The sequence below is a fragment of the Dama dama genome, chromosome 23 (assembly GCF_033118175.1).
Source record: "Dama dama isolate Ldn47 chromosome 23, ASM3311817v1, whole genome shotgun sequence".
NCBI lineage: Eukaryota > Metazoa > Chordata > Mammalia > Artiodactyla > Cervidae > Dama > Dama dama.
This window is the reverse complement of record NC_083703.1, coordinates 23,578,985-23,605,016: the sequence shown is the minus strand read 5'-3', so window position 1 is coordinate 23,605,016 and position 26,032 is coordinate 23,578,985. Positions and strand designations below refer to the sequence as shown.

Sequence of the window (26,032 nt, the reverse complement as noted above, 5' to 3'; positions counted from 1 at the left end):
GACTAGCAGCAAGTCTCTGCCAAAACATGTGCTTGACTGTATATACCCCTGTTCACTAATATCATATATAATCTGACCCTCCCTCACCTCTTTGGAGCAGTTCCTCAGAGCTTTCTGAGAGGCTGTATCTGGGGTTATAGTGCTCATTTTGCCCGCAATAAAATTTAACTCACAACTCTCATGTTGTGCATTTTTTTCAGCCAACAAAAGAATTAAAAAAATTTTTTTTCTGTCACTATTTTTATTGGGTAAGAAGAGCATTTGCTCTAATTCAGCATTTGCTCTAATTCTTAATCTAATTCTTAATTGTGGCTTCCCTGGTGGCTCAGATGGTAAAGAACCCGCCTGCAATGCAGAAGACCCAGGTTTGATCCCTGGGTGGGGAAGATCCCCTGGAGAAGGGAATGGCTACCTACTCCAGGATCCTTTGCTGGAGAATTCTATGGACAGAGGAGCCTGGTGGGTTATGGTCTATGGAGAAGAGGATGACAGAGGATGAGATGGTTGGACAGCATCATTGGCTCAATGGATGTGAGTTTGAGCACACTCCGGGAGATAGTGAAGGACAGGGAGGCTTGGGGGCCTGCAGTCCATGGGGTCACAAAGTGTAGGATATGACTTAGTGACTAAACAACAACAATATTCTTAATTAATTAATTATTTCAGTGACAGAAAGCAATCTTTTAACTTTTATTGAGCTATAATTGATATATAATATTATATTAGTTTCAGGTATACAACATAATGCTGGAGAAGGAAATGGCAACCCACTCCAGTATTCTTGCCTGGAAAACCCTACAGACAGAGGAGCTTGGTGGGCTACAGTCCATAGGGTCACAAAGAGTCGGACACAACTGAGCTTGCACACTCATACAACATGATGATTTGACATTTGTATATATTGTGAAATTATCATGATAAAATTAGTTAACATCTGAAACATACATAGCTACAAATTTTTTATTGTGATGAGAACTCATAAAATCTACTTTCTTAGAAACTGTTAATGATTTCTCACCTGCATTTCTCACCACTGCAGCAGATGTCAGAGAAATGGGTTCGATTTCTGGGTTGTGAAGATCCCCTGGAGAAGGAGATGGCAACTCATGACCGTATCCTTGCCTGGGTACTCCCACGGACAGAGGAGCCTGATGGGCTTCAGTTTATAGGGTTGGAAAGAGTCAGACATGACTGAATCAACTTAGTACGAATACAGGTAGTATATTAGTTATCTTGGGCTGCCATAACAAAATACCATACAGTGGGTGGCTTAAACAATAGAAATTTATTTTCCCATAGTTCATGGAGCCCTTCCATGACTTGTACAATGGTGAAACTTCTTAGAGGGTTGTTATAGAACAGTCCAAAGTGGATATGATAAATCACTAAGCCAAGGTAGCTGGCAGTGAGTATGGTAACAGATTCGTCAACTCTTTTGGAGATAAAGTTGGCAGGACTGGGTAACTGGACAGGTTAGGAAGAGAGGAAGGAGTTTGGAATTTTTAGGGTTCTAGCTGAGAATATATGGATGTTACTCCTTGAGTTACTCTAAAGAGGAGGAGAAGAACCTGGAGAAAAATGTGTTGACTTCTTGAGCAACCCAGAATGTTTGTATCTACATGTGAGAAATTAACTGGAGAAGTGAAGCAATTATCTGAAGACTTGCAGTAAAGTAGGCCCTTTAATTAGGATAGGGGAGAGAGTATGAAGGCATGCTGTGCTTTAAACTCCTTTGCCTTAGGATCGTTCCATTGGAGACAACAATGGTGAAGAATCACAGTCACCTTGACTTCCAGCTGCTTCTCTCAGCAGTCCTGAAACTCACCGTGGTCCTGAAGACAGAACAGAATTCACACATAGGATATATTAATTTCTTATTGCTGCTGTAACAAATAATTATCGGCTAAAACCAACATAAATTTATTGTCTCACAGTTCTGAAGGTCAGAAGTCCTAAAATCAAAATGGTTACAGGGTTGTGTTCTTTCTGGAGGTTCTGGGAGAGACCTTTCTCGCCTTTTCCAGCTTATAGAGGTGAAAGAGAAGAGTGAAAAAGTTGGCTTAAAGCTCAACATTCAGAACACTAAGATCATGGCATCTGGTCCCATCACTTCATGGCAAATAGATAGGGAAACAGTGGAAACAGTGAGAGACTTTGTTTTTTTGGAGCTCCAAAATCACTGCAGATGGTGACTGCAGCCGTGAAATTAAAAGACAATTACTCCTTGGAAGAAAAGTTATGACCAACCTAAACAGTATATTAAAAAGCATATTAAAGAGACATTACTTTGCCAACAAAGGTCCGTCTAGTCAAAGCTTTTGTTTTTCCAGTAGTCATGTATGGATGTGAGTTGGACTCTAAAGAAAGCTGAGCACTGAAGAATTGATGCTTTTGAACTGTGGTGTTGGACTCTTGAGAGTGTCTTGGACTGCAAGGAGATCCAAGCAGTCCATCCTAAAGGAAATCAGTCCTAAATATTCATTGGAAGGACTGATGTTGAAGCTGAAACTCCAATACTTTGGCCACCTGATTTGAAGAACTGAGTCATTGGAAAAGACTCTGATGCTGGGAAAGATTGAAGACAGAAAGAGAAGGGGACGACAGAGGATAAGATGGTTGGATGGCATCACTGACTCATTGGACATGAGTTTGAGTAAACTCTGGGAGTTGGTGATGGATAGGAAGGCCTGGTGTGCTGCAGTCCATGGGGTTGCAAAGAGTTGGACATGACTAAGCGACTGGACTGAACTGAACTGAACTGAACTGAGAGGCTCCTACATCCTTTCCCTTGTGGCCCCTTCCTCTGTCTTCCAGACCTGTGGAGTAGCATCTTCAAATTTCTCTCTGACTTCTGCCTCCATTATCACATCTCTGTTTCTGACTCGGACCATCTCCCTCTCTCTTATAAAGACGCTCGTGATTACATTGACCCATTGGGATAATCTAGGATTATCTCTCCATCTTAAGATTCTTAGCATTTATCACATTGCATTGTAATTCATTGCTTATTTCTCTCTCACTGGATTTAATTATAAGCAGAGATCTTGCCTTATTCTCCATAGCATCCCCTTGTACCTAACATCTTGCCTACTAATAATTTTATGTTGAGTGGGTGAATGAAAATTAGTAATTGTTTCTATAACAGCTTCTGAATCTTGAATTTTCATGAATGTTTTTATTTTACATTTCTCATTGACCCGTTGTTGTTATTCAGTTGCTCAGTTGGGTGACCCCATGGACTTCAGCACTCTTTGTGACCCCATGGACTGCAGCACACCAGGCTTCCTTGTCCATCACCATCTCCCAGAGCTTGCTCAAACTCATGTCCATTGAGTCGGTGATGCCATCCAACCATCTCATCCTCTGTCGTCCCCTTCTCTTTCTGTCTTCAATCTTTCCCAGCATCAGGGTCTTTTCTAATGAGTCGGCTCTTTACATCAGGTGGCCAAAGTATTGGAACTTCAGCTTCAGCATCAGTCCTTCCAATGAATATTTAGGGTTGATTTCCTTTAGGATTGACTGATTTGATCTCCTTGCAGTCCAAGGGACTTTCAAGAGTCTTCTCTAACACCACAGTTTGAAAGCATCAATTCTTTGGCCCTCAGCCTTCTTTATGGGTTAACTCTTACATCCATACATGTCTACTGGAAAAACCATAGCTTTGACTAGATGGACCTTTGTTGTCAAAGTAATGTCTCTGTTTTTTAATATGCTGTCTAGGTTTGTCATAGCTTTTCTTCCAAGGAACAAGCATCTTTTACTTTCATGACTATAGTCACCATCTGCAGTGATTTTGGGGCCCAAGAAAATAAAGTCTGTCACTGTTTCCATTGTTTTCCCCATTGACTCATAGTGATACTATAATGGTAAATGAGATAATTTCTCAAAAAGGCATAAGATCTTTGGAGAAATGCTTCATTAGGCTAAGGCTCATATGCAGCTATCAAATGAAATTGTGAATTAAAATTTACCATTTTCTAGATTCACCTACCAAATTGTTGGCTGAGAAAATTTGGTGAATTTGAGCCAACTGAAAAAAGTGTACACAATTTTACACAATGTCTGACAAATACAATTGTTGTTGTTGTTTAGTTGCTCAGTTGTGTCTGACTCTTCACGACACCATGGAATGTACCTGCCAGGCTCCTCTGTCCATGGAATTTACTAGGCAAGAAGACTGGAGTGAGTTGCCATTTCCTTCTCTAGGGGATCTTCACGACCCTGGGATCAAACCCAGGTCTCCTGCTTGGTAGGTGGATTCCTAACCACTGAGCCACCTGGAAAGCCTGACAAATATAAGGCACATAATAAAACTGTGTAATGAGAGAATTAATCATTTATTAATCAGTAATGAGAGTGATACCTTATTACCCTATTTTTTTACAATTAATTTTTGGCCACACTAGGTGGCCTGCAGGATCTTAGCTCCTCTACCAGGGAGCAAACCTGTGTCCCCTGGGACTGCCAGGGAAGTCCTAGCTTTACTTCTAACATGTATTTTAGAAAAAAAAAAAAACTAACCCACACTGAATCTTGTATGTAAATCCATTATTTCCTTGTTGTTGTGATGAAACCGAAAGCATGCTATTCAATTCCTGCCATTGGTCTATCAGTCAGCTTTTGCTGCAGTAATGAACAGCCCCTCAAATTTCTGTGGCTCACAGAAACAATTATTTATTCCTTTATGTGAGGGTTGTGGACTTGCAGTGGCTTTGCTGGGCATGACTAGGCTTACTGAATCCATTTGGGCTGTACTGGCTAGACAGGTCTTTAAATTCTTGGACAAGAGTCAGAGAAGCAGGCACTCCCTGGGATATGCTCTTTTTATAGTCAGGTGCCAAAGCTTAAGAAGGTGGGAGAAAGGAGGCAATCCATGCAAATGATGTAAAGCTTCCACTCTGATAATGACATATAGCATGTCCACTGGAATTCCATTGGCTAAAGAAAATCACATGATCAAGCTCAGCGTCAGTGCAGTGGAGAAATACACTCTGCCTACAGGAAATGCCTTCAGGAACCAGACTGAAGAGGAACAAAAAACTGTGAATCAATACAATCCACCATATTCTGCATCCTCTGTTCGTCAAAGCCACTATTTGGCCTTTTGTAATATTAATTACTCTTTAAGGATTTTAATTTGGAGTTCAATTTATGTAGCTTAAATAATATAGATAATTATAGGGACTTCAATAGGATCTGTATAAATAGGCCCCAGAGGTAAAAGTAAGCAGATTTGGAAAATTTAACTAAAGAAAAATGTTAATTTTTTAAGTATATAAATGTTTTCATAGGGGTTATGGTGGTAAGTTTTTCTTTACATTTATGGATGTCCAAACCAGCAGAAAAGGATTTAATTAGAGATATTGGCATATAGTTACCATAAGGACCGATTTCTTGACTAGTCAAGTGAAAAAGACATGAAAGGGGCAAAAGGTCTCCCTAGTGGATAATTAAATCATTCATCTGTTTGAAAGAGGAAGGCTGGACCAGATGACAGATTTCTGCCAATTTTCTGTTTATAGTACTTTGAATTTTGAAATAAAGAAGCCCTTTAAAGACAGATGGTATTAAAACTCTTTTTACACTAGTAAAATGGCAGTGAGAAACTCAGAAGCTGGCTTAATGTAGGAAATAGCAAGCAAAACATATATGAGAGGAAAATATAACTTGAGTATTTACTATTTACTTTTGAGAGACTAAAGTACCATAGTTAATTACATTTTTAATTTATTCATTGGTCTTATGCACACTTTCAAGAAACATTTAATAAGTACCTACTGTGTGTTGAGCATTGCGATAAGTTCTGGTTGGCTAAGAAATTATATAATTCATAGTTAAAAGATCTGATAAATCAGCTAGAAATGTCACAGATCAGTATTATGCTTCCTCAGAACTTTCTGCTTGCCAATTAAAAGACAGTAGAATTTTAAACTATATTTTATGATGTACAGTTATGAAAATCTAAGTGCTAAAAAAATTACTGTCTTCCAGGTGATCTATACCTTTTTCTTCCTCAGGCATTTCCTTTCTTTCTTTTGTTTTAATTCAATGTAGGCCCTTCCCCCTCCCAGTTTTATTGTGGTATACTTAACAAAATTGTAAGATATTTAAATGTACAGTGTGATGATTTGATGCATATGATTTGATACATTGTGAAAGGAAATCCCCATGGAGATAACACATCCATCACCTCTCATATTTTCTCTTTTTATTTGGATGAGAACACATAAGTTCTACTTTCTTAGCCAATTTCAGTTCTACGATAACATGCACATGGAATACCTTTTTCCATCCTCTCACTTTCAGTCTGTAAGTATCTCTAGGTCTGAAGTGGGTCTCTTGTCACCGTGTTATAGGTAAGATCCTGAGACCTTATTCAAAACTGAATAGTGATAACCATTAACCAACCTCTCCCAATTTCAGTGCCTAGCCCCTGACAACCACTTTGTACTCTCTATGAGTTCCACTCTCTACCTTTTTTTCCCCGCCTTTAAGATTCCATGTGTAACTCACATTTTGTCTGGCTTCTTTTACTTAGCATAAAATCTTCCACTTTCACCCATGGCCTTAAGCATTTCCAATGAGTTCTGAGGTGTTTTTGAATGACAAGGGATCCTCTCTGACAGCAAATTATTGTTTTATTTGCTTTCCAGGTTGACTTGTGAGCAGGGCAAAGAGTGGTTCAAAGGCTGCTGCGGTGGTGGATGGATCTCTTTTAAGAAATGATCTCTTTTGAAAAGTCAAACAGCACAGCCTCATTCTGAATGGTATTTCATCAGCATGCCTGCCTGAGGAGCTCAGAACTTAGTAGCCTTCTTTTTTCACGAAAAGCTCCAGCTATGATTTTTTTTTTTTAAACAACTAATATTTGCTACAGTAGTTGCTGAGTGGCATTGCATTGCTGAATCTTAATCTGTGTACCAAGAACTGGAATGTGTTTGCGTGTTTGTTACAACCGGCCTGTGATAATCCTCGCTGACACTTCCATAGTGTTTATCAAGAGCCAGGCAGGTTGAAACACTTCAGAAGAACTGACTCATAAAATCCTCACACTAGGAGAGCAGGAGCTGTTTTGCTGTGCGATGTTATTCCCATTTTGCAGATGTGAAAACTGAAGCAGAGAGAGGCTATTTGCGCAAAGTCATGTGAGAGTAAATGGCAGGATTGGGCTTTCAACTCAGGCCGAGCAGCTCCATTTTGCTGCCTTTTACAAAGCGAGTCCAATAACCTTATTAAAAGAAAAGCAAACTGATTCCAATTCCATTTGATATCCTACACTAGGCCTTCAGCTTGATTTCTGGCCCATCTGGTTAGGACCATGAGTTTGTAATTGCATCCCTTAATGGAGGTGGAGAACTTTTCGTAGACCCTATGTTGTTTAATTGCAAAAATACAGCTAAATGAATGACGACCGTTTAATTAATTAGGAAAGACTTGATTCGGGTCTAAAATGACCAATCATTCTCCAAGAATAGATTTAAACGTGCAGTGGTGGAGAGCCAGTGAGGACCCCATCCAGGGTCCGCGGACTTCACGCGGCACGCGGGGGACGCTTTCTCGGGGAGAAGACCCGTAGGAACAGGCGCGGCACAGCCCGGGGCGCCTCGGGGACGTGAATCCCCAGGTTCCCCGCGGGTCTCCGGGCTCTCGGGCCTGAGCGCGTCGCTGCGCGCTCCTGGACCACCCTCCGCCCGGGGACTGGGCGCTGCGCCGGCCGTTTCCGTGCCGCCGCCCGCGACCCGAGGCTGGAGGAGGAGGGCGGGCATACCCCCGCCCAGCGCTCCCCGCGACCTTTGGGTACCAAGAACGTCAGTCTGTCTGGGAGTGGGGGGGGGGGGGGGGGGGTTCCGGCTGGGACAGGAGAGAGGAGAAATGGGGGGCAAGGCGTGCGCGGGCTTGAGCCCTCCCCGCCCCCCGCTGTCCCCCAAACCGCCGCCGCCGCCCACCTGGCCGCCCCTGCTGCGGCAGCGGCCGGAGGCTCGCTCCCAGGCCTCCGGGCCGCGCTGTCTGCGGAGCTTTCCGGGCGCCTGCCCTCCCCCCTCCCCCGCTTCGCCCGCCCTCCCCCGGGGCCCGACGTGCTCGTTCCCTGCCACTTCGGTCGGGGCGCGCCGGTGGGTTTGGCCTGCGCCGCGGCGGCGAGGCGGGGGAGCGAGTGAGCGCGAGGGGCGGGAGCGAGTGTCTGTGTGAGTCACCGGTACCTGGAGTGCGAGCGGCGCAGAGCGAGCGGCGCGGAGCCCGAGCCGGAGCCGAGCCCGAGCCCGAGAGCGCGGCCGACCCCCCCGGCGCCAGGCCCCGCTGCGCACCCACCCGCGCCGCCGCCGCCTCCCCGCGCGCCGCGCCGCCCGCTCGCCCCCGGCCCCGCGCCCGGCCGCCCGCCGGCCTCCCGCCTGCCCGGAGGCGGTGCGGGGCTCGCCGGGGGATGTCACAGCGGCTCCTCGGAGCCCCCAGCCGCCGCCGCCGCCGCCCAGCCGCCGCCCCCGGGAACCGCGACAATGAACCCCCAGTGCGCCCGCTGCGGGAAAGTCGTGTATCCCACCGAGAAAGTCAACTGCCTGGATAAGGTGAGCGAGGGGGCGCTGGGCCAGCCGAGACCTGCCGGGTGCCGGGCTGCACCTGCTCGGAGAAGTTTTGGCATCTCGGTTGAAAAGAGAAGAGTGGGTTTGTGCCTGTGTGTGTGTATGTGTGTGTGTATGTCTTGGCACCGGGTGAGGGCACACGAAGACGCCCGCAGGAGTGCCAGAGAGCACGCGTGGCGACCGTGATGTTGGAACCGGGAAAGGCTTTTGTCGGGGTGCGGGCGGCGGCAGAGCGGCTGCGGAGGGCGCCTGGCCGCGGCGCGGGGCCGGGCGAGCCGGGGCTGAGCCCCCAGGGGCAGTTCGGCTGGCCGCACCCCTCCCACCTCCACTCGGACCCCTCCCTGCCCTGCACCCGCGCCCCAAGGATCCGCCCGGATCCCCACCTCACCCCTGCCCCAGCGCCTCCCGCGAAGGCGGCGAGGTGGAGAGGCAAATAGTAATTAATATGTCATGGGGCGGCCGCTGCCGCATTGCTAAGAATAATCCCCGCCGGAGAGCCTGGGCTGAGCGCGGCGAGCCAGCCCCATGGGGGGCTAATCCACCCGGTTGGGAATTCCAGAGGAAGTCGCCTTAGCACAGCCCCTGCAGCTCTGCTCCCCTACCCTTCCCGGGTGTGGATGGAGTTTAAGAGCCCAGGGGAGAGGACCCTGGCTCTATCCTAAGCGACTGACAATTGAACCCGGCCGAAGGCGGTCCCCGTGCAATTTGCCTGTGGTAACACAAATGCCTCTTAAGAGCACACCGTCATCCCTATAGTCATTCCAGACAGAGGCCATCCTCCTCGCAATTTAGTGGAAGCTGGACAGGCATGGGGTGGCCAGGGGTACCGACATAGTGCGCCTCTTGCCACCTCGGCTTGCCTCACTTGCGGTGGACACTGTTTATCGAGATGCTCCGGACAGTTTAGGCACTTTGAACTGGATTCGTTTTCCTTGAGGCCACTTCACAGTTTCTCTATTTCTCCATTAACCAGGCGCAGAATTCTTTTTTGGCTGCTCACAGAAGTGTGATATGGGCAAAGACCTTGGCATTTCTTCCATCTGAGTCTGTAAATTGCAGTGGGGATTCATTTAAAACTCAGTTTTAATAACTGTCTGCTTTATTTACTTAACTGAAAGTCGGCAGACGTCCACTGGTACCTACAATCATTTTGTTGTAGTATTTTCAGATAGGAGGACTAAAAATGTCTCCTTTCTGTACCCATCCTGGAAAGAACTGGCATTGTACTGACATTTTAAACATTAATTTTTTTTTCAGTATTGGCATAAAGGATGTTTCCATTGTGAAGTCTGCAAGATGGCTCTCAACATGAACAACTACAAAGGCTATGAAAAGAAGCCCTATTGTAATGCGTAAGTATTGTCAACATGGTGTGCCAGGTGCGGGCACAGCGGCAGAGCGGAGAAGTGAGTGGATCTGCTTGTTCTGAAGAATTGGCTTACTGTTGTTACCCAGGTGTGGCGGTGACCAGTTATCTGTTTATGCCACATGCTCTGGGGCCATGTACTTTGTTGAAGGTCATTGCATTTTTGTCTTTCTAATGTGCTGGGTAATTTGTGTGTGTCTTCAAACAGAAGGTTAGTTCTTGAGATTCAGTGTTGCAGAGTTAGAGACATTGATTTGAAGCTGAGGAACTTACACACCTGAGAACATGCACGCTATGGAATGCATGTCAGATTTGCATTTTATTCATATGCCAGTCTCCATTTTAATCGTATGGTGTTGCCATGCTACATTTTCTGCCCCAACCTAGTCGCTTGGAGAAAGGAGTCTTGCTCCTTTGGTCTTAGCTGAGACCGCTCCGGAGATGCTGGAGCTTAAACAGGGAAGCAAAGAATTGAGACCTGGGTATTTCCAACTGGTTAATAGGTCTGTTGGTGGGGATTAAAGTTGGTAAGTTATCTTTGTTGGGCTTTTCTGTTGGCATGCTTTCAATCTATGGTAATAGTGATTAGGTAGCATTTATACAGTGCTTATCATGTCTCAGGCCCTATTCTAAGTACTTTGTGCATACTGACTCATTTAATCATCACAGACCTTACAGCTTAGAGGGTTATTATTATTCCCATTTGTCGGATGAAGGAGTTGAGGCTTTGAGAGGATAAGCCTGGGTAAGGGGCTCAAATCACTCCTAGAGCCTGCAGATGGTCAACATAGCCTAGTGTGTCCAAATGGCTACCTTGCCGCCCTCCACGTGTGCTTCTCCACTTTTTAAGCATCCTCCCACTCAGACTATTTTCAACTATGGGCTTTTGGCCCTGATAGCTGAGCCTTTTTCTTCCCGGTTCCCTTGTGGGGGCTTATCCAGCCTGGAGGTGGCAGGGGAGCCCTAGCCTTCTGGCTGGAATATTGCCAGAGATTCATTCTCCCTGGAGTTTTGAAAACAGGTTCATTCAGGTCTCCTGGAGATGGAGGGCCTGTGGTTCATTCCTGCTTCACTCATGGGAGTGGTTTTTTCATAGATGGTAAATTTTTGGTAAATGGATGTAATGCGCTCATACATCTCTGGTGAATAACTTAATTGAGAATCTCTTTGTATTTCCTTTGGTCCTAGTTTAGTGTTTACAAATAGACCAGAAACTTGATTTTTAAGAAATCAGAAAACTGTAGCATTGAACAGAATTCATGATTTGAATAAGTGAAGTCCACAGATAGTCCCAAACCATCGATGTTTTTAGCCCTCCTGTATCATGCCTGTTACTAGAATAACACAGAGCAATAAATGAGGTCCCAGTGTCATGGTCACCTGCTTCTCTTAGAGGTATGGAGGGTTGGTTAGAGATTAAAAGCAGGCAGCGGTAACGAGAATGGATAGCCCACCCCGCCCATCCCACCCCTGCAGCCCATAAACAGGATGATTGTTTTTTGGTTAAAGGAAAGTGAACCCTGTAACCCTTCCAGCCTGTGGCCTGATTCCATCAGGCTGCTTGGGCCACATCAGAATTCTTTATAGCTTCACAGTCTGAAGTTTAACCTGGTGATAAACTTTGGTGGCCTTGGAGGAATGGGGAGGGGGAGGGGAAAGACAGGAAGAGGAAAGCCAGGAAAGAGAAAAGGAGAAGACAGCAACAAATATATATGTATATGCATAATGTATTTATGTGTGTATCCATATGTATATAAGATATATGTATTCTGTATACATATGAGCTTCCCAGGTGGCTCAGTGGTAAAGAATCTCCTGCCTTCCAAGCAGGAGACTCGGGTTCCCTTGGGTGGTGGGGAAGATCCCCTGGAGAAGGAAATGGCAACCCACTCCAGTATTCTTGCCTGGGAAACCCCATGGGCAGAGGAACCTGGTGGGCTGCAGTGGTGTCTCAAAAGAGTTGGACACGACTCGGCGACTAAACAACAACAACAAATATATGTATACACACATACATAGACATACACACATGCTCACACACACAAAGAACTGAATGGGGGAGAAAAAAGATGATAAAAATAAAAAAGGACAAAAAAAAAAGAAGTGTAACTGAAGTGGAGTCTTTGACTGCTTTGGGTCACTTGAAAGTTCAAAGCTTACTGCTGAGTTTCAGTTCACTCCAGTTAGAAAAGACTATCAGATTCTGCAGCAAGTCATGGTTGGCTGGTTGGTCCTCTGACTTCAGTGAACTAGTGCCCAGACCTCTGGAAATTTGGACCCCCAAACCAAAACCCTTTCTTTGTAGATAAGAAATATCCTGTTGTGTTGTTTCATAGGTCTGAGTCTTATTTTTAATACTTTAGGTGTATCTAAGTGGAATGCTTACAGGTTTTCTCTCTAAAATTTCTTATGTACTTCTAGTGCTTTGTTATTAGGTTTAAGTTGAGTTTTGGGGGTTAGCAGCATCTCAGATGTTTTGCTTAATGTCGGAACTGGTGGTCCACTTCATAGAGCAGAGAGACCAGGGAAGACAGAAATCCATCTTTAGTGAGTAGAGTTGATGGCTTAAATGTTTAATTTAGTTCTACATTCATGTCACAGCTTGCTATGCTGTCTCCCAGAAAACGAGCCTGGCAAGCTTGCAGGTTTTGCCTGCTGTTCCAGGCTGGTAGGCCCCTGTTCTTGACCCTTATTTTTCCAAGGGCACAGGCTGCCACGTAAATTCACTGGTCAGCGTGGATTACCCTCTGGAGATCCCAATGCCTTTGCTGTAAATCAGGTGCTGTGTGTCAATCAGCTGTTCCCTGTGGTCTTGGCCAGAAGGGCTGCCATCATTTCTCTGGGTCAGTGGTGGAAAATTGATTCTCTGAAGCATACTGCTACTGGAAAATGAAACATTCTATGTCCATGTAAAGTAATATTTTATCTGCCCCTGGTTTGGCTCAGGAGCGAATATATGTACATGCTTAAATGAAAATGACTGTTCTTCACCCCCTGTAACTTTTTATTGTGAAGATTTTCATACATACAACATGGTTAAAAGAATAATGCAATGAACTTCTGTATACCCTCCACTGAGGTGTAACTGTTCTTAACATTTTGCAGTATTTGCCTCATGTGTTTATCTAGTTATCTATCCAGATATATTTATTATTGTTGGGCCATTCATCAGTTTTAGGCATCATGTTAGTTTCATACATCAAGATATTTTATCCCTAAAAATGACATCACACAGGTACTAGAGTAAGAATATTTTTCTTAAGGAATTACAGAGCCAATATCACACTTAAAAATTTAACAAAAATTTCATAATAGCTTTTAAAATCTTGTTCATATTCACATTTCCTTCACTATCCTGAGGATATCTTTTGTAGCTGTTTTTTTTTTTTTTTTAAATTTAAATCCAGGATCCAATTAAGGTTCATACTTTACATTCAGTTGTTATAAAAATGACAACTTTTCTTGATTACTGGAGATTCACCATCAGTTGTTTAATTTCTGCTGTCATTTCTGTTGTTTTACATAATCTGTCAGAGCTTTCAGGAAAAGGACTTAAGTAGCATTTCTTGTAAAAACAATGCATGTAATTAACTTAAGAACCTTTAAAGTAAATATTAAAATATGCTGAAAAAATTTGAAAGCATAAGCCAACATTTAGGGTTTTTTAGGAAAACATAAAGGCTTTTCATTTTAACTGATACCCAGGGGCAATTTTTCTTTAATGGAATGAAGTAGTGAGTATTTTCTTTAGTTTAAATGTGTTGCTTGTTTATATTCTCATGTGTTTAGAGAAGAAACAAGTTTTCTGTTTGATTTCATGCAAAGGAGAACATGTATAAAATATAATTTGCATACTATTTAAATTTTGATCTTTTGATAGAAAGATCAAAGTATAGTGCACACTAGTTGTAAGATTAGGCATGATACACATTTAGTTCCCAATGCAGCGGTGTACCCTATTAAAATATTTAAAAACAAACTGATCAACTTGAGCACATGCCATGTTTCCACAAGCCTTTATGTTTTATCAGCAGGCAGTGGATTCTTTTGCACATTCAAGATTTCTTCCCATCATGGAACTTGCAAAGAAAAGAGGACTAGGCGATATTTTTATTGCTAATAAATGCTGGGAACATAACACTAGCTGATTAGACAAAAAACACAGCTCATATCTGTAGGTGAATTAGTATGCCAAGTTAAACTATACATGCATTGCTACCCAACAAGCCCCACAGAGAATATAAACCCCTTAAGGCTGTTTGTCAAATGAATAATTTAATGTATTGTAAGTGCCAGAATTGCATTTGTTATATGTTTGTAAAGAACATATCGGTTCTTAAGATATTCTGAGCAGTATCATCACTTAGCAGTGTCAGTGACTGGCCATTTCATGTACTATCACAAAACATCACGTTATTTTAGGTCAGGGTAAGGGCCAGTTTATGATGCCATCTCTTAGTGGAACACTGCCAATAATTTCCCCAAATCATCACTTTTCCAGGGATTTTTGGGGGGCTGCCCATTTGTCCTGACCTGCCCACGTTTAATATCCCTTGTATCTATGTCAAGTGTATCTTCAGTTAGGGGCCTGAAGGAACACAAGTGTCTGTACTAAATATGCTTCGTTATCCTTCCAAAGAAGCTTCCTTCTCACCAGATAGTTTCACTTAACATAATTTTGGAACAATTTAAAAATAAGCCAGCAGGAGCCGTTCACTGTGTTTACTTTTCACTCTGCCTGTGTTAGCATTCTGTCTTGTGAATATATATGGACTATCTGCAGCCTGGATGATGCCGGGCATGGTGCTCCTGGTTACGGGCCACTCAGAACAGTCAGCGCCATTCAGCCAGCTTGCCGTGAGGGGTCATCTAGGCCAGCGAGCCAGCAGCTCTCATCTCCTGTTTCTCTGTTGGTTACTCCCCACCAGTGCCTTTACTAAGGGGACCTCAGAGGACACAGAAGGAAATTGAATTTAAACCCGAGAGGTTTTTCCATCACATATTTGCCTTATCTCTGCTGACGTCTCCCAAACCTGGTTCCATAACACTCCAAGGACTTGAGTTATCTCAAGGGGACTTAGGAAATTCTTGCTCTTAGGTTAGCTTTAATTACTTAAGAACTTTTCATGAAAGGCACAATGGGACAATTGGCAAATTGGAGCCAGATGGAACTAAATTCTAATCCTGGCTCCATCATGGTCTACTGATTCTCTGATGGCTGAGCTTGTCTTTTCACCTGTGAAATGGGTGTGTGTGTGTGCGCGCTCAGTCATGTCCGACTCCTAAGATGTGAATAATAATGCTTAACCTCCCGATCTGAGTGAGAATGAATGAGACTGGGCATGTCAAGGTTCCAGCCTGGTTTCTGGCACATCACAGACCTTCGGGAAACTGTAGTGCTCTTATTTCCTTGGTGGTGCTTTATCGAGGGGTGAAGGAGCAAAAAGAGGATGGAAGGCAGAAGAGGAAGTTCCTTAGTACCCGGTTCCAGGATTGCCCCTCAGGTACCCAAATCTGAGGCTGCTCAAGCCCATGGTCAGCGCTCTCTGCATTGGTGGTTTTGCATCCTTGAGTTCAACCACCTGGGGATTGGGTTCCACTGTAGTATTTATTGGAAAAAAATCCATGTATAAGTGGATCCTTGAAGCTCAAACTCATGTTGTTCAAAGAAATGATAGTCACACCTGTTAGAAGGTTTATACCAGTATTTTGCACACTATGGGTTGCCACCCGTTTGAAGGTTGTATCTAGAACTTAAAGAATGAAGGAGAGAAGGGGAGAGAGAGAAAATATCAGAATGCATTTGAGTAGTGAAAAGAGTACTGTTTTGGCAAAGATTTTTTCAAGTCATATGTGTAAAGTGTGTATAGCATCATGATGTAAAAAATATTTTTACTGGAAGATGTAGTCAAAAAAGATATGAGAAATCCTAGCTTAGTTCCCTATTCTTAACGCCCCACACATCACAGAGCATTGGAAGTTGCCAATATGTACAGTGCTGTGCCGAAAGTGCGTGAATTCAGACAGCCACTGCTTTCACTCTGCCTGTGCAACCACACCCTCTCCCATATTCAGCCATCCTTCAGGACTCAGCTCAGCAAGAGCCCTCACCACCCTACGGAGGAACCATGAGCCCTCTGCCTGCATGGCGTGGCTCTGAGGGCAGCTGTCTTGTTTCCCCGGTATCTGCAGAACCTGGCACTTGGTGCTCAGCAGAGATCGGCTGCCTCAGTGAGTGCGATGGTGACGCTGCAGCCCAGAGTGTGGTCTCTGGCCTCCTCCCCCAGTTCAGGATGTGGTCCAGTAGAGCTCCTTCTGAGCCTAGGAATCCAAAGGAGCTGGCTTGAGAATAGACCTTGTAGAACCTGAATGGTGGTCCAGTGGCCAAGCTTCCCCAGATCTGAATACCAAAGGATAAAGTCTCCCCACCGGAGGCATAGACTCACCTTTGCCGATCCAAAGTGAACATGATGGAATTTCCTTTCCGTGCTAATGGGCTCGGTTTCAAAATATGATACCTTTCTAAAAGATTCTATATGGATGCTCATTTATTTTCTTCTGGGTTTAATTATAATCTGTAAAATGGGATAGTTTCTACCTAAGAGGAACATTTATAGAAATGAAAAGGGGAAAATATTTGTAAGCCTCAGCACATCAGATGACACCTATTAGTATCCAAATGTTAGTCCCCTCCCTTATTTATAATAAATTGAAATTTGCTTATTTCCCCTTTAAAGAGAGGAGAAAAATGTCACATTGTTAAAAGCAACCGATTCTGTGGGAGGACATTGTGATACATAGAGGTTCTAGTTTGCATCAATTAGAATTCTGCCTTGTCTGACTTTTTGGTTGCCTACTGCATAGAGAAGATGAGACCTTTTGCATATAGACCTGATGTGAGAGGCTGACAATTGTTTTTTGTTTTTCGTTTTGCTAAAACTGGATGGTTGAAAGTGAGGGAAGGAGATGCTTTATTTGAACTAAATAAAAAGGTTCCAGTGTCCATGCAACCTGATCTGATTCTCAGGTACCTTATGGAACCTGATGATGTCGTCAATGGACGACATCAGATGAATTTTAGTGTCCTTTGAAATCATTGTAGAAGGCTGTATTTACATGTCATGCCCTGAGTTTTGCCACATTTGGAAGTATTTCCATCTCTTTATAATGATCTGTGTGTTACAGAGTGATGTCAGGTTAGAGAAAATTTGGGGCTAAAGCACAGTGATACTTCCTAAATCACAGTAAGATGCAAGGTTAATGCAAGATATAGATGTGTGCGCTTAAAGAGGTATTGATTATGTGTCAGGGGCCCGTGTAAGAGTGCATTTCAGTACGTCTTTCTTTAAACGTTTTCACATGAGTGCTTTAAAGGACGCTTAGTTCTTAGGAATGTCAGGAGGGTGAGTGAGGCAGACAGACCCACACATGACACCCCCATCCTCCAGAACTTCACGGCCCCCTCATAGCTCAGTCTCTGACACAGAAAGTCAGATTTTTTTCTTTTCCTTTCTGGTTCTGTTCTCCTCTAGTCAGTGTTACTAGAAGAGCTAGGCTTTTTACAGTGGCGGACGTGGGAGATAGAATAATGTTGATGAGCTGAGTACCCAGAGCATTTTGAGGATTTGGTAAAAGAATAATTTTTTTGGTTTTATTTTTAATTGAAATATAGTTGATTTACCCTGCTAGTTTCAGGTGTGTAGAAAAGTGATTCTGTTCTAGAATGTGGTGGTGGTTTAGTCACTAAGTTATGCCTGGCTCTTCGCAACCCTTGGACTGTAGCCTGCCAGGCTCCTCTGTCCATGGGCTTCTCCAGACAAGAATACTAGAGTAGGGTGCCATTTCCTTCTCCAGGGTATCTTTCCGGCCCAGGGATTGAACCCAAGTCTCTTATTTCTCCTGTGTTGGCAGGTAGAATGTTTACCACTAGCGCCACCTCTGCTTTTTCAGATTCTTTTCCATTATAAGTTAATACAAGATTTGAATATAGTTCTCTTTGCTATACAGTAGATCCTTGTTATTTATCTATTTTATATATAGTAAAAGGATGATTATTGATTGTAACGTTCAGCTAATGAATCAAAGGGTTCTGTAGCCTCTCTTGTAAAATTAGACATGGGGCACAAACATAACCAGAAAACAGGAAGTCGTGGGGAAGGACCAGGTCTGAACGGCAAGGACCATTTATTCCAGCACTGGAAACCCAGGTTCACTTTATCTGTGATCAGCTGTGTGTTTTTCTTAGTCCCCGAGAGCCTCTCCTCATGTTCAGCTTCTGTTTACTTTTCCACACTCTCTGCCGACTCATTCCCATCAAACCGTAGGAGGAGCTAGAAGAAGACTAGTTCGATGTGTGTACTTTTGAATAGCCTGAGATGGATTTGTAGACGGGTGGCCTGGTGGTGTCCTTCTGCTTCGTCTCAGCAGTCTGAAAGCCTTTTAGACAGAAATCCTTGGTCAACTCTTCTGATGCTTATTTTCCATCCAGAGCAGGGGCAGGTCAACCGCACGGAGAGGTAGAGACACGGGATGGCCGCACATGTCCGTGGGTCAGAGATCTGGGGTGTGGAGTTAGACGGTTGCCTGCTGGTATTGAATTTGGTCTTGAAATCTGACTTCATGATGTGTTACTAGATAAAGAGTGTGAACTGCACCAAGTTCAGGCAACCCACAGGAGCATCAGGAACAGTGCAGTGAACGCACACATCAGTGCAAAAAAGATGTATAAGCATGTATTTTTGATGGTTTGTCCGGGTGCCTGCATCCTCTTCTCCTGGCCTCTCATCCCGCCGTCCACCCAGAGCCCCGTGTATCTCTGTCATAGTCTACACACGCTTTTCCTTCTGTCCCCCCACATGTTCATCCTCTCTGTCCTTGCCCTTCTGGCTCTCATACTGTCCCGTCAGTGATCACAGCATTGTCCCCTCCTACCTGATCTCTCTGTTCTAGTCTTTCTTGCTTTGTTTTTCTTTGCTACACCATGTGGTGTGTGGGATCTTAGTTCCCTGACCAGGGAACAAACTTGTGCCCCCTACATTGGAACCACCAGGGAAGTCCCTAGTCTTTCTCTTTCTGAATGCTTTTTCTGTCACTGCAGTTTATCTTTTGAAACTACAGTTCTGGCCATATTATTCCCTTATACACACACTTCTGATGGCTCCCCACTGCCTACAGAAAAACGAAAAAGGGTTTCTGATAGAAACCCAGGGCTTTTCATACTTTCTCCACTTCCTTTCGCACTCCTCTCAAACCACACTGGACTGCCAGCTCTGATGCCTTCATCAAGTTTCTTAGCTGAGGTCTCAGTATTCTTACCTGTAAAACGGCCTCAAACAGACTCTCCCTCATAGGATTAAGGATTCATTAGCATATCATTCTAAATAATAAGTTTAGCCACAGTTTCAAGTATACAGTAAGGAGGTATAAAAGTTAGATTTTCATTGTTATTAAACTTGATATGGTGATTTGACCTTTTTCTCACACTATTCTTAGGCCGTGTTCTATCCTCCCTCCTTTTAAAATTGCTTTGGAACCTCTCTGGTGGTTCAGTGGTTAAGACCTCACCTTCCATCCAATGCAGGAGGTGTGGATTTGATCCCTGTTTGGGCCATTAAGTTCCCACATGCCCATGCTTCGTGGCAAAAAAGCCAAAACATAAAACCGAAGCAATATTGTAACAAATTCAATAAAGATTTTAAGAAAGTGATCCATATTAAAAAATACTTTTAAAAAAAACACCAAAAAAAAAATCTTAGAAAAATGAAATTCCTTTCATCTTTAAGGCACATGGCTGTAACCACCTTTGTGAAGCCATTCTGCACCTTTAGTTAATTCAGTACAGTTCAGTTCAGTTCAGTCGCTTAGTCGTGTCCGACTCTTTGCAACCCCATGAGCCGCAGGACGTCAGGCCTCCCTGTCCATCACCAACTCCTGGAGTTTACCCAGACTCATGTCCGTTGAGTCGGTGAAGCCATCCAACCTCTGTCGTTCCCTTCTTCTGCCCTGAATCTTTCTCAGCGTCAGGGTCTTTTCAAATGAGTCAGCTCTTCGCATCAGGTGGCCAAAGTATTGGAGTCTCAGCTTCAACATCAGTCCTTCTAATGAACACCCAGGACTGATTTCCTTTAGGATGGACTGGTTGGATCTCCTTGCAGTCCAAGGGACTCTCAAGAGTCTTCTCCAACACACAGTTCAAAAGCATCAATTCTTCGGTGCTCAGCTTTCTTCGCTGTCCAACTCTCACATCCATACATGACTACTGGAAAAACCATAGCCTTGACTAGACGGCCCTTTGTTGGCAAAGGAATGTCTCTGCTTTTCAGTATGCTGTCTAGGTTGGTCATAACTTTCCTTCCAAGGAGTAAGCGTCTTTTAATTTCATGGCTGCAATCACCATCTGCAGTGATTTTGGAGCCCCAAAAAATAAAGTCAGCCACTGTTTCCACTGTTTTCCCATCTATTTGCCAAGAAGTGACGGGGCCAGATGCCATGATCTTAGTTTTCTGAATGTTGAGTTTTAAGCCAACTTTTTCACTCTTCCCTTTCACTTTCATCAAGAGGCTCTTTAGTTCTTCTTCACTTTCTGCCATAAAGGTGGTGTCATCTGCATATCTGAGGTTATTGATATTTCTCCCGACAATCTTGATTCTAGCTTGTGCTTCTTCCAGCCCAGCATTTTGCATGATGTACTCTGCATATAAGTTAAATAAGCAGGGCAACAATATATAGCTTTGACCTACTCCTTTTCCTATTTGGAACCAGTCTGTTGTTCCATGTCCAGTTCTAACTGTTGCTTCCTGACCTGCATATAGGTTTCTCAAGAGGCAGGTCAGGTGGTCTGGTCTTCCCATCTCTTTCAGAATTTTCCACAGTTTATTGTGGTCCACACAGTCAAAGTCTTTGGCATAGTCAATAAAACAGAAATAGATGTTTTTCTGGAATTCTCTTGCTTTTTCAATGATCCAGCCGATGTTAGCAATTTGATCTCTGGTTCCTCTGCCTTTTCTAAAACCAGCTTGAACATCTGGAAGTTCACAGTTCACATATTGCTGAAGCCTGGCTTGGAGAATTTTAAGCATTACTTTACTAGAGTGTGTGGAGAACGCAATGGCTGCCCACTCCAGTACACTTGCCTGGAAAATCCCATGGACGGAGGAGCCTGGTAGGCTGCAGTCCATGGGGTTGCTAAGAGTTGGACATGACTGAGTGACTTTACTTTCATGCGTTGGATAAGGAAATGGCAACCCACTCCAGTGTTCTTGCCTAGAGAATCCCAGGGACCATGGGGGCCTGGTGGGCTGGCGTCTATGGGGTTGCACAGAGTCGGACACGACTGAAGTGACTTAGGAGACTTAGCGGTTACTAGTGTGTGAGATGAGTGCAATTGTGTGGTAGTTTGAGCATTTTTTGGCATTGCCTTCCTTTGGGATTGGAATGAAAACTGACGTTTTCCAGTCCCGTGGCCACTGCTGAGTTTTCCAGATTTGTTGACGTTGCTTGGTTAATTACTGGACTCTTTCTCTGTGCACCCCCTGCAGTCTTTATGTCTCAGTTTTATCAGGAACCCTGCCTTCTACTACGACTGTGCTTGTCTCCCTGCTCAAGTTGGTTTCCCGCTGAAATTGGACTGTGAAGTTCTCAGCCGGTGTTGGAGCTGGGCTGGGTGTGGGGAGTTAGGTCAGCTGCAAGAGCTTTGCTTCTTGAAGGGATTATTTCTCACTTGTGTTTCAGGAATTGAGAATATGTTGCAATGCTGCAGTGCAGTTCTTAAAAAAATTTTTGTTTTAAATTTACTTTTGGCTGCACTGGGTCTCTGTTGTTGCACGAGCTACTGCCTGCTTGGGGTGCACAGGCTTCTTGTTGCGGTGGCTCCTCTTGTCGAGGAGCACAGGCTCAGTAGTTGCTGTGTACAGGCTTAGTTACCCCGCAGCATGTGGCATCTTCCCAGGAGGATTCCTAACCGCTGGACCACCAGGGAAGTCCTGGAAGTGCAATCCTGATGCGTAAGTGCAGGGTGCCATCCTCAACAAGACAGCTCTTGCTTCAGATGCCGCTGGAAGTTCAGGTGTCCCCAGGCCAACCACCCCTCAGACCAACTAGCTACAAATTTGGAGAGGGGGGTCCCCAGCCCCTTCAGATTTGGCAGTTTGCTAGCGTGACTCACAGAACTCAGAAAAGTCCTACCCTGAAGACTGTTGTTTTATCAGGACACAGGCAGGACCAGTCCAGCAAGGAGACACATAGGACCCGATGTGGGAGGATCCTGGCCCTGCCCTTGCTCTGTGGAGTCAAGAGCAGTCTGCCTTCCTCCCTCCCTCCCCACATATCCATGCATTCCCAAACCAGGGATCTCAGCCACATCTGGAGCTTTGGTGTCAGGGTGTTTAGTGAGGTTTCATTGTGCAGGATGATGACTCTTTGGCCATGAGATTATTTGACTCCAGCCCCTTTCCCCTCCCTAGAGGAAGTCCACTCACATCACCCAACTCAAAGCTCCAGCCCTCTAATTGCATAATTTCTGGAGCGGCCAGCCCTATCCTGATCATCCTATTAGCACAACTCAGACATGGATCCCGGGGTTCATGAATATCAAAGATATTTCCAATTACTTGTGAAATTCCAACTATTTAGAGTGTGTCCCAGGAACCAGAGACTAATGCTACTCAAGTTCATGATTGTACAACAGGCCTGCTTCTCACTGTCCTCATCAGATGTCCAGTTTGCGTTGTTGAGGCTGCACTGGCCTTTCATATCATGAATGTTCCTATCCCATCACGATGAGAAGGACCATCTCAAACCCACCGTATCTATGTAGTTCATCAGTAGAGGCTGGGGACGACATATAAACCGTTGATGGCCTGCACACAGAAGGTGGGTGGGAGGACCTATTTTTGGAAGGGCCCTTGATATGTAACTCTCTAGGTTTGGTTTTTGTAAAGAAGCAAGTCTTCCTATCAGCAGATTACATTCTTGAGGGCAGGAATGGTCCCAGTTGCCTTTGTAGTCCTTGGTACCTGCTGTGTGCTTGGTTACTGCCCCCCCCATAGTGCAGATTTCGGAGCAGCTCTTTGGGGGTGCAATGAGCCGCTTTAGTTGTCTGAGCCATACAGCGCAGCCTCAGGCATCCCTCACTGAGAGCAGGCTCAATAGGAAAAAACAGACTTTCTTTTCATGAGGATCCATGTGGTGATCCCAGTGGAGCGGCCATGCCTAGGCTGACAGTACACATGAGCAACAGCTACTACTTTCTCTGTTTCTGTGGAGTATGGAAATTATAGCTAGATTATTGGTCACTGACAGGCAGTCAAAAGGTGACAAGAGGAGTGCCATCTACAAAGGTAGTTGGTGAAATCACTTGGTCACAGCTATGTTTTTCCAAAGGTCTCAGGAGTGACTCCTGTGTTTTCTTTGTTTTTAAATTGGTTTAGAATGAACTTTTCGGTCAACCCAATGCTTTTTGGCCACACCACATGGCATGTGGGATCTCCCCCAACCAGGGATCGAACCCATGCCCTCTGTTTTGGAAGCGTGGAGTCTTAACTCCTGGACTGCCAGGGAAGTCCCTCACTCGTGTGTTCCAGACATCAGGCCGTGTTTTCATTCACTTGCCAATCCATATACTTTTTTTTCAGAAATAAGTATGATTTATTTAATCCCTGAAATAAAATATAATCAGGGGTTAGTTAATCCCTGATAAATGAAAAAGTCTTTATATTGTTTCATGGGGCTTCTATGGTGGCTCAGATCGTAAAGAGTCTGTCTGCAATGAGGGTAGATCTGGGTTCAGTCCCTGGTTCGGGAAGATCCCCTGGAGAAGGAAATGGCAACCCACTTCAGTATTCTTGCCTGGAAAACCCCATGGACGCAGGAGCCTGGTGGTAGACAGCCCACGGGGTTGCAAAGAGTCAAACACGACTGAGCAACTACCACTTCACTTCATGGAAGCATTTAATTTTCTTTAGTAACTTTCTTCAATTCTGTCTTTTCTTCCAGATTTCCAGAACTTCAAAAACAACTCAGCAGTGGTCTGTGCTTCTTCCCCTCCCCCCATGCCAAAGCTGGAGTACTGTCTCTACCCCTCACTCGCCTCCCCTTCCTTCGCTCTCTCCCTCTCTCTCTCTCTCTCTCTCTCAATGTGTTAAACTCTTTTGTGTTGCCACTGACGTAGTTCTCTGGTTTCCTTAACATTAAGTGAAATTCTATTTTAAAATGTCTAGATGTTTAAGGCACATAATAATTAAGGGTTATTCCTGTCAGGAATAGAAGCACCATATTAGAACAGTTCTTCCTCAGAGGCTGCTAAAGAAGGAAAATCCTGTTTAGAGGGTTTGCCTCTCTGGTCTTTTTTTTTTTTTTTTAAAAATGGTAGTTATGTAACACCAGGTTTAGTTGGCCAAGAGTGAGGAAGCTGGGTTGATTGTGTGCCTCCTGGTATATGTACCTGAGGAGATAAGTGGTCAGCGAAAGCACCCATGATTTGTAAACGGGGGCTACTGCCCGGGAAGTGTCCTGCACAATGGTGATTTGACAGATGTTGAAAGAGAAGCAGTTTGTTTTTTCTTCCTGCCATGATGAGTATGTAAGAGCCACTGAATAAACACTCGCGGATTGACTTTAAAAGCACATTTGTGCTGAATGGGATATAGCAGTCCTCTGTTTGATAGTAAACCTCCTAACGCTGGCGTCTTTCTCTGGTGTAGCCTGGAGAGAGTGCTACTCAGGATTTAAAAAGTAATCCCTGAGCGCTGCTCAAGGTGATGTGGCAACCTGGATGGGATGGGGGTTTGAGGGAGAATGGATACTTTGTATGGCTGAATCCTTTCCTTGTTCACCTGAAACTATCACAACATTGTTAACTGGCTATATATAACCCGATACAAAAATAAAAAGTTTAAAGTTAAAAAATAATTCCCTGCGGGAGAGAACAGGTGGTAACATAAAAGAAAGATTCCAGTGTACAAACTATGGGGTGTAAGATAGGTTCAAGGATGTGTTGTACAACACGGGAAATATAGCCAATGTTTTGTGATAACTGTAAATGGAAAATAGCCTTTAGAAATTATATAGAAATAAGAAATTAAAGAGGAAAGAAGAGGAAAGCTTAGCAATCATTTTGAAGAGGCGGCAGAGCACAGAGAGTAATAACTGTGGAGCCAGATGGCCTGACTTCAAATCCCAACCTCACCACTCGCTGGCTGGGGAGCGTCACTCAGGAGCGCTTTGTCAGTTTCCTAATCTGTCCTGATCTGTAAGTGGGAGGCAGTGATAGTTGAGCACATTATTTACAGAGAATTCAGTACAGCACCTATACCTACAAGTTCTCAGTATATAGAGACTATTGTGTTTTATTTTTTTCTCTCTCTCCAGGTCCCTTCAGGTAAAACTTTGCCTATGCTTGTCACTTATTTCTAGAGTCAGACATATCCGTGATGGTGCTGTGGCACCCATTCTCCGTGTCTAAATGTCTTTGTACTTTGACCAAGAGTGGAGGAGAGGGGAAAGCCCCCAGAAGAAAATAGTGCTGGGATGCTGTGTATGGTGTTCACTCTCAGGGCAGACTCTGTAGAAGTTAAATTGAGAGTTTGATGACACCCCGTTTTATTCTGTATGAGGATAAAGAATCTGTATTCAGTTCAGTGTTTATCATTGTTGCTTTAGGTTTTCCAGCAGGGGGTGTCTTCATCTAGAGAATGTAAATATGGGGTCTCACAGTACACTTGAATAATTCAACTGAACAAATATTTGTTCAGTTCCAGAGTGCAAGGCAATCTTGAATCATGTACAAAATTCTGAGGGATATAAAGACAGCTATGAAACAGTTCTAACCTTTGGGTTTAAACAGTAAAGTCTATTGCACAAGATAAAAAGAAAAAAAAAAAAAGAAGTACCTGTGTGGAGGATGAGGAAGGATTGAGTAATCCTCAGAAGAGACCAACAGGGGAATATAGTGATGATCTCACCCATCTGTACCAAAGCATAGATGCTAACGATGGTGCATTGGATCCAGAGGTATTATGGGTCTGTGGTGGGGACAGGCTAAGTAAGTCCTGGTGGGGCTTGCTGTGCTAAAAAAGAAACAAGCCTAATGGGT

At 44.1% G+C, this 26,032-nt stretch overlaps 1 protein-coding gene across 1 annotated transcript in view; it reads left to right on the top strand.

Moving 5' to 3' along the window:
• The first annotated feature begins 8,492 nt into the window (after positions 1-8,492).
• The window catches only part of NEBL (nebulette), a 365,265-nt gene continuing 347,725 nt past the window's right edge, over positions 8,493-26,032 (top strand). The window contains exons 1-2 of the mRNA XM_061126175.1: positions 8,493-8,561; positions 9,834-9,928. Of these exons, the coding sequence (XP_060982158.1) occupies positions 8,493-8,561; positions 9,834-9,928 (164 nt within the window). The remainder of the gene's footprint in view (positions 8,562-9,833; positions 9,929-26,032) is intronic.